At 38.9% G+C, this 9,204-nt stretch overlaps 1 protein-coding gene across 4 annotated transcripts in view; it reads right to left on the reverse strand.

Annotated features, from left to right (window-relative positions):
• The window catches only part of CCDC102B (coiled-coil domain containing 102B), a 477,100-nt gene that overhangs the window by 181,355 nt on the left and 286,541 nt on the right, over positions 1-9,204 (reverse strand). For all 4 annotated transcript variants that reach the window (XM_019524671.1, XM_019524646.1, XM_019524655.1 and 1 more), the window contains one exon: positions 5,559-5,729. In XM_019524671.1, the coding sequence (XP_019380216.1) occupies positions 5,559-5,729 (171 nt within the window). The remainder of the gene's footprint in view (positions 1-5,558; positions 5,730-9,204) is intronic.

Consider the following 9,204-nt stretch of genomic DNA (forward strand, 5'->3'; position numbering starts at 1 on the left):
TAAAGGCATTGGGAGGAGGTTCTGCTGAGAGTCTGAGAAGAGAGGGATAGGATCCCTCAATGTATATGGGGGGTGATTGGAATTAATATAACCCCTGAACTGGTTATGAAGGCGGCAGCACTGAAAGTAGTGAGATAAACTGCGAGAGAGCTGCAGGGGACTGCTCCCAGTGCGAGATGCTTGTAAGGAGTAAGAGAGGTGGCATCCACGTCCTGCTAATGAGACAATTGGCAGCAACAATGATGTACAAAGTATAGGTGTTATCTGGGTGGAAACTTCAAACCTACAGACCCAGCTGCCCTCATCAATGAAGCAATTGATGAAGACTACTGTTACTGAAACTCTTTTGTTGAGAAAATAAACTAACACTTTGAATCTACAACATCTGGGTGGTGCTTACTAATTTCTAACATCAAAAGGCACTAATTCCCTTCCTTTTCTTCTTCATCCAAGTTGTGGCAGGTGAGTACAGGAGGGAGACAGATTTAAGATTACCCCCTCCCCCCCGCACTCACACTGACATAACTATCTTCCACAAATTTGGCTAATCCCTGTTTGAATACAGGTATAATGCTGGCCTCCTCAGCATCTTGCAGCAATGAGTTCCACAAGTTAAGTGGCAGAGTAGTGATAAGTGGTATAACAGAAAGGCACTCCCTTTTTTTAACTGAAGTTGGCTGCCTGATAAAATACAGGAACTAATGTGCATAGAATTAAATGTCAGCATCATAAATTATAGTCTCATATTCATTTTTTATAGCATTCACATCCCTTCTATCATATTCCCATTAAGTTACCTCTTTTTCTAAGCTGAAAATCCTAGATTTCTCACTCTCACTCTGTGTGGAACCAGTTTTGTAATCCTGAACATCTTTGCTGCCATTTTCTATAGCTTTTGTAAGCATATACATTTTGACATGGATGACCAGAACTGCACACAGTAGTTGAGATGTGGATGCACCATGGGTTTGTATAATGATGCTTTGTGTTTTATTGTCAATAGTTAATGATTCCTCTTTCCCTCCCCCACCATTTTTGACCATCTCTGCATATTGAACCAAAGTTTTTAGCAAGTTATCTGCAATGATTCATGATCTCTCATGAGTGGAAATGGCTAATTAAGATCCCATCATTGTGTGTGTGTACAGTTAGAATTGTTTTCCCCCATGAGCCTTACTTCGTAATTTTCAAAATTGAATTTCATCTACCACTATACTGTTCACTCATACAGTTTTTTGAAATCTTTTTATATGACACTAAAATTCTTCACTAACAAGTTTCAATTTCACTAAACAAAATTATTTTGCATAACATGCAGGCTTTTTTGCCACCTCCCTATTGGGATATCCTCTTCTTGTTCCACCTCCCTATTTACTGAATTTTCCAGGTCACTTATGGACATAGGCTGCAGCACAAATCTTTCAGGAAGCCCACTACTTACCTGGCTCCATTGTGAAAAATGGCCAATTGTCATTTTTGTGTGTGTCTCTTTTTTCAATCCACAAGAGGATCTTTCCTCTGTTCCCATGACAACTCAGTTTCTTTGAAAATTTGAAAATTCAAATACAGTATTATCAACTGGATGTCACTTATCAACATGATTGTGACACCCCCAAGAATTCCAACACATTGGTGGGATAAGATCCCTTTAAAAAACTTATGTTGTCTCCCTTAGACTCATCTGCTGTTCCATGGCTGTTGTCACCAGTCTGTTGTTCCACGGCTTACCTCCAGCACTTTTTTACAGACTGATGTTACATGGGCAACCACTCAATCCTTTGGCAGGAAGACTGATTTTAGAGAGGGGTTACATACTGTCACTTACACTTCTGCAATTTTGTATTTGAGTCACTTAAGATCTTGAGAAAATACCACCTGTTACTTCTCACTCTACAATTTATGAGTATCTTCTAATATCTCATTTATTATCATCTCAGTTTGAGCCAGTACTTTATATTTATCACATAAAAACAATGTATCTGATGTGGGAATCTCCTCAACATCATCTTGTACAAAATATTCATTTAGTGTCACTGCTGCTGTCTTTATCTACCCTGAGTCCACCTTTATACCCTGGTCATCTAAGGGCCCCACCAACTCTCCGGCAGGCTTCCCGGTTTTGAGGTACTCATATATATAAAAATAGGAAAGAAGTGTATATATAAAGACATACTATGACCTTTTATGTCTCTGGCAAAATAGTCTTCAAATTTTTTTGGCTGTCCTTAGCATGGTTTTACACTTAGGTTGCCAGGGTTTCAGCAATTTTCTATTTTCCTCAGCTTCAGTTATAAATCTCATTATGGTAGGCACTGTACAAACACTGAGCTTCATATAAAAGAAGTCAAACGATGGGTGCTACCACTATACAAGATGATATTTGTTTTACTAAAGAACTCCAAAAACAAACAAAAAAGAAAAACTCTCTCTAGTTGCAGACAAAAAAAATTGTGAGAAGTTTATAATGATCTCAGTAAAGACTGTATTTGAGTTTTTTTCCTTGAAATATCCAGGCCAGTTTTTAACTACTTGTGTTCTAAATACTACATAGAATAAGGAGTAAATCTGGAATCAGCACAGACTGCTGCATTATTCTGCATAAATCAGACTTCCAGGGTCTTAATTGAGTGTCTAGTACATCTTCAGATATGCCTTCAAAATCTGCTAAGACAGGCTACAGCTATAAATGAACTCCTAAGAGTGCCAGTGAAAATTAATATGGATCATGCAATAAAATAAAAAACAGCAGAGTCAGAAAGACTGAAAACTTTCCATTTTCCTGTGGGCTCAAGAATAAAAATAATCAGGTTGAACATTTCACCCTGAATACACAAGATAATTTCCTGGCAATAGAGCATATAGAGCAGCAAACTGCTTTTGAGGTTGATTAAAGACATATTGCTTATTGTATCACAAACACAATTTTTTAGTCTACTGAACCCGTCAATGTGCTACTGATAATTTAAATCTGAGTGTTAGGAATAAAAGGGAAACCTTATTTGCAAAAATAATCTTCCTCAGACAATACTTAAGAACATTTCCATGTTTCCGCTAAATCACAGGTAAACAACTGCAGTAGGAAAGATAAATAAGTAATCTGATAGTTTCTTGAAATATAGAGTATATATCTTCTTTCTCTCCCTCTTAAACAAGAATTTTCATAGCAATTGTGTAATATTGTATTTAGGTGATTAATCCAGCAGCAGCATTTTACTAATATAGCTGACACAAGCTCTATAGGCAGGGGACAAAAAAGTGACATCTATAATATCTCTCTCAACATGCTGATTTTAGCATCATATACTTGGTAATATTCTTAGCTCCTCTTGCTAATGGCTGAAATTATTTTCTTTATTTTGCTGATAACCCCATAACTATAGTTCATAAAGGACAACTGCTGAAGAAAATACTCCTTATATTTTATCACAGTGAATTTAGGAGGGGATTGGCACCATAGAAATGGAAATCTTTCATTTCTTCACAATGTGGGCAGTAGCTTTGGACAATCCCTACTTACATCATCCCAACGTGTGCATTTTCAGCTCTAAAAAGTTGTTGTTTTTTTCTTTATGTCGATTTTTTCCTCAGTTAACTGTCCTCCTGACCATTTTAACCAGAGCTTTAATTTGGATTGTTCATTTCTTAGACCAGTTCCTAAAAGAGAGGCCTATCAATTAATTTCCAATAAAAGCAGCTGAGTGTCAGATAACAGCAGTGACTGTGTTTCTGCTATTTAGATAAGGAGTGAAAGTTTTCATGTGGCACTACCAATTTCCTGAATGTCACATATCCATCAGGATTTTTTTTATAACACTATTATTTTTCTAGACTTCTTCATTGTACAAGTTTTGCTTTTTCTCACTTCACCTTTCACTATGTAATTAATGGACTCTAAAAATCAAATGGATATAGGGCCAGGAAAGCATACTGCCTCTGAAGCAAAAGCTGTTCTTCTAAAATAAAAGGAATAAGAGGAGCCTTACTGCAATGGCTGTGTACAGCAAACAACAATCAGAGTAATAAACTAAGTTTTCAGCCCTGGAGACTCTTGTTATTGGGCATACTGATTATCCTACAAGAAAGTAGCTACTAATTATGGCACTGGGGACAGGCTACATATCTTAAGGGAAAGAAATGCATCATCAATAGAGATTAGTGAAATATTTTTAGCAAATATGAAGTTCAGTATCAGAGGGCTTATCTGTAGCACAGTAATCAGGTCATTCTTAGGTGCTTCCAAACCACTGCATACTTCAAACTCAGAAATACAGCAGGGAGATACTCAGGTATTAAATTACAATTATGATATTCTATTTCGCCCTAGTCATTAAGATATTTTGCCTCTGTCATAGAATTAGCACAAATTTCTGCAAAAGTGGCAAAGCAGCATTTTCTCATGCTGTGACAGATGTTTCTTGTAGGCCCTGAAAGATACTCAACAAAGCTGTCTGTCAGGGAAATATATATAAACACACACACTAGCCTGAACTGAGTTATTTTTCCCTTCATTTTTCAATAACTTTCAAATTCATTTTAGCTATGTCAGGTTGGACCACTGAATGATGGTGGACCCTAATTCACTAGTCACTTTTCAAAATACAAACCATCTTTCTTTACATGCTTTGGAATTTCTAGACAGGTTTTTAAAGAGGAGAGAGGAAGCCCATAGCAAAGATTTATGAAGCGCTCTTCTTCAGGCAATAACACTAAACATTCTATGAATGCAAAAGATGTTCTTTCCTACATTTTGCCCTCCATAAAGTGGCTGAGGACTTATATCATTTCCTCATAAAAATCTGTATACATTTTTGTGGGGAGGGTTCTATTCACAAAGCATGAACCACTTTAAACCAACACTTCCTCAGATTAAAGTACCCCCTTACCGGACAGAGGAGAAGAAATAATTGAAGCAAGGCAAGGCAAGAAGAAAAGGAGCACAGCTACATACATTTTTAAATAGGGATACAAGTCTAACAGTACATTCCTCAACATGCTTCTTTTAAGCAAGCATAAATTAAATCATCATGGAGGATTTTGTTCCTAAATTAGATAAACAAGGTAAGGGTAATTAATAGAAAAATGGGTTAATTTACAGCTTGGGACCTAAAAGAAAATATTTAGCAGCAGATATTTGTGCTGTGGTGATTTTTACCTGTTATTTTATATATAAAGCCCCCTCCTGCAAATGCATTCTTGGAGCTGAATAATCAGTATTTCCATAATCTGTTCCCTATGGAAAGTTAAAGTACAATCTCTTGTGTTTAGGTTTTACATGCATACACATTTTGTAGAATTCTTCCAGCTGCCCAATGCTTATTTGACATTTTTAGTGCAAATGCAATACAAGTCTGTTTATGTAGAATCACAATAATCTTGTATGGGTAGGGCAATAGATAAAATGACCTAACGTGTCAAATTCCATGTCTCATTTCCAAGACTGGGTCCATCAATAGATACAACTCTACAAATATTTAAACATAGTAACTGTATTGCTCTTAGATACATGAATAAAAAGCAAGTGACAAGAGGTTTTTTAGTCATGTGAAATTTTTAAATACCTCATCTTCCGCCTGATTTAGCCCCCTTTTTAGGTCTTCCACACGAATTCTCAGCTGCTTAACCTCAGTCTCATGTTGTTCAACTATCTTGTTTGTATGCATCAGTTCTGCCACTTTATCTTGATACTGCTTGTTTAGCTTGTTGTAAGCCTGCTGCAGATCAAGGATCTCCTTTTAAAGAGAGGGGAAAAAAGGCAGTTAAACACTGTATCATGTCTACAGCTATACCAGCAAGTCCCCTGTAGTGTGAACCAGCAAAAGCCATTTTTTATCAGTATAACTGTGTCTAAACTAGGTCATTTGCAAGCATAATAAGGCCAAAGAAACATCTACCACTATGCCAATTTTAATATAATAGCAAAAGTTATTAGTGTATACCAGGCATAAGACACATTCAGGAGCTGCTGTACGTTAAAAAAAACAAAAACCTTCCTAAATGAAGCTTTCTATAGGTATGACCACTACCAGACTGTCATATAAAAAGACCAGCGTGTTCCACTTATTTTTATTCAGACAGGCAGAATATTGTATTTCTGGAGTAAAATTTAAAATGCAGGGACCTATTCAGAACATCTTACAAAAAATGTAGTTGCAGATCTAAGCTGTTGTAAAGTGTTGAAACTGTAAAAATTATAACCAGTAGAATATCTGTCCCAAGGCGTTTTATCACAGCATTGTGGCCATGTCATCCTACTACTGAAGAAGAAAACGTCCCCTCAGTGGCATGGTGCATATTATACTGTAGCCATAAAAAATGTGAGGGGTATTTCTGTTTGTGTCTGAGAAATAGTGCTCTGAAAATTAAGAGATATTTTACCACGAAACACAGTTGTTGTTACAGGTAATCAAGAGAAGATTCCAAATTACCAAAATCCTTGTGGTGACCATTTCAAGGCAGAGGAAACAAATATTAAAATAAATGTGAATCAGTTTCTGGAACAATGGAATAATAATAGCAACAACAACAACAATGATAACAATATACTGCACATAACTGTTTTCTCTTGCCAACTTTTATATAAGTACATTATGTACTTTCATGATTCATTAACCCCTCCCGTTTGTGCTAAGGGAGTGCTTGTTTGGCCATAAATCTGGAACATGTACAAAGCAAGATGAGAGTGAAGTAAAAAAAAAGTGTTACCTTTGAAAGAAACAATATGCATATGAGAGTTAGTTCCCAACAAATGTTATTTCTATTAAGCAACAGGTAATGTTGTTGATAGAAACTGTCAGGCCATGTGACCTGCTTCACATTCATAGGGCAAGCTCTCCAGAGTGGTACATAGGGCCCTGGGAACTTGCTCTGCAGCACTTGCCAGCAAAGGGAGCTGGAGAGCTGCTGGCAGGGGCTATCAGCCCCTCTTCCACACCTTCATCTGTGCTGCCTTGTAGAGTTACCTTGCAGGAAGGGGAGTGAGGGGAGAGAGCAGCCTAACCTGGGATGCTGGAGGACCATATACTATCACCCTACATGTAACATGTCACATATTCAAATTAAAGTGCAGCACAAATAAGCTGAAAAGATATTCTATTTTTTACAAGCAACACCTTTGTGGCTGGATGACCATCTCTGTGGCTTGCTATCAAGTGGTAAATTGCTTAAATGTGTGGCATGTTACAATGTATTGCTCTATTAAAAGATTAATTGCATTTCAAATGTAACATCTATCAGGAACCTTTCCTTATGAACAACTTAGCATGAATTTGTCCTCTCTCTGGCTCCATATCTCTCTTTCCATTGCACTAAAGTCAGTTTAAACCCAAACAGAAACTCTATTCTGAATACATCAAACATAAGCACACTTCAAGCTAATGCAAGTTGACTGATATTGTAGTTAAGTGCTGTGTCTTTTCTTTGGAAAACTTAGTAGATGTTAGACAGCCATAATTAAAAAATGATATTTTCTTTGTTGCCTAATTAGGCCATCTCATTTCCCTTTTTGAATCCTTTCATTCTCTGGATCTTAAAGTGGCACAATTTTCTTTCTACAATGCTGGAAAGCAGGGGAAATTTAATCTATCCACATTCAGACTTATTGTGGTGCCAGAGATGAAAAGAGATCTCCCTTTCATGTACATGAATCCTCCAAGTCTTATAGTGGTTCTTTTAAGATCTGTTACCTTGTGTTCCCTCTCACAAAATTCCTTTGCTAAATTTGGTGAATAACATTACTTTTTAGAGCTCAGCTAATGAGTCTGTTCTTATGACATAAATGTTACAGTCCATTCTCAGGAGTCCTGAGTTGCATGTACCATAACCTGCTGTCCCTAGCTGATACTTTAAAAAGTTGCCTTCACCTTTATCTCAGATATCTGAAAGCACAGATTTCCAACTTGTGTACAGATGGAACTGGAAGCCATCCAAAGGCTGGTGTGTGTACAAAATGCCAAATAGCAAATGACAAGAATCTAGCATAAGAAGTTAATTATCAACTAAATGTTCTTGTTGGAAATTCTATTCACTTAACTTCTTCCAATAAATCCTTGAATGTAAAAATAAGATTGTGTCCTAAGAAGTCTTTTTCTTTCCATTACCCATATATATAAACGGATGTATAAACTAATTTTCCCTAACTGAAATTAGATTACACAGGTACCAGCTTGTAGGATACTGTTTATAGCAATTTAAAGCAATCTATTCCATTCTGTAGACCACACAAAATGACTTGAGAATGCTGACCAGCTGAGATTGCTTGCTTCTGTTTTTGCAAGTGAGCCATAGATATATTTTTATTAGATCTTTATGAACTGCAAAGTGACAAAATGTATTCGAAGACCTAAAAACCATTTCCAGAGAACCATCAGTTCCCGGAATAGTTGAAAATAGTATTTTTCTTATTGGGGTTTGTCACGGGGGCACTTGGGTGCCCCGTTCCTGAGTAAGGATTGGAGGACCTGCCAATCTTCAGGGCAGCTCAGCTGTGGGTTGTGGGAGTAACCAGGTTGGCCATGTGACCGGAAGGGGGCAGGGCTGGGCCCTTATAAACAGCTAGGCCGGAGCCTGGCTGGCAGTTCCCTTCTGGCAGCCTGCGTGTAAGAGCTCTGCGGGAGAGCTAGACTGAGCAGTGCCACTTGGCACATAGAGGGCTGCATTATGGTGCAGGCGGAGAGAAGCCTGACCAGAAGGCTTTGGCCAGAGAGCCAGGACGGCCAGGACTTGAGGTAGAAGCCGGTAGGCTGATTGTGTTGTTATAGCCGGTGGGCTTATGATTTTGGTTGCAGCCGGTTGGCTTATGATTCAGTTGTGTATATCATCTGGAGGACCGAGTGAGGCTGTAGGGGTGTGAGGAGGCCTCACAGGAGATCCCCAGTAGTCTGGGGATTCCTGGGTGCCCTGTGCGGGCACCGAGCAGTGCCGGGAAGGTGCAGCAGCTTGGCACCAGAGTGGTGCGGGGTGTGGGATTGAGACCCCGGCCCAAGAGGGCAGTAGTCGGCCCAGTGAGGGCCTAGGACCCTGAGAAGGGTCAGGGGCCAGGCACGGCTGCATGCCACCTGAGCCCCAGCGCCGGGAAGCCTGAGCCAGGGCTGGCACGTAGGCTCGGCGGGAGCCGAGAGGCTCGGAGGGAGCCAAGGGCGCGCGCAGCGTGGAGCAGGCCCCAGCAAGGGCAGGCGCACAAGAGGTGCGTGGCATAGGGACCCTGAG

Source organism: Gavialis gangeticus, unplaced genomic scaffold (assembly GCF_001723915.1).
Source record: "Gavialis gangeticus isolate Ggan-Ray unplaced genomic scaffold, GavGan_comp1, whole genome shotgun sequence".
NCBI lineage: Eukaryota > Metazoa > Chordata > Crocodylia > Gavialidae > Gavialis > Gavialis gangeticus.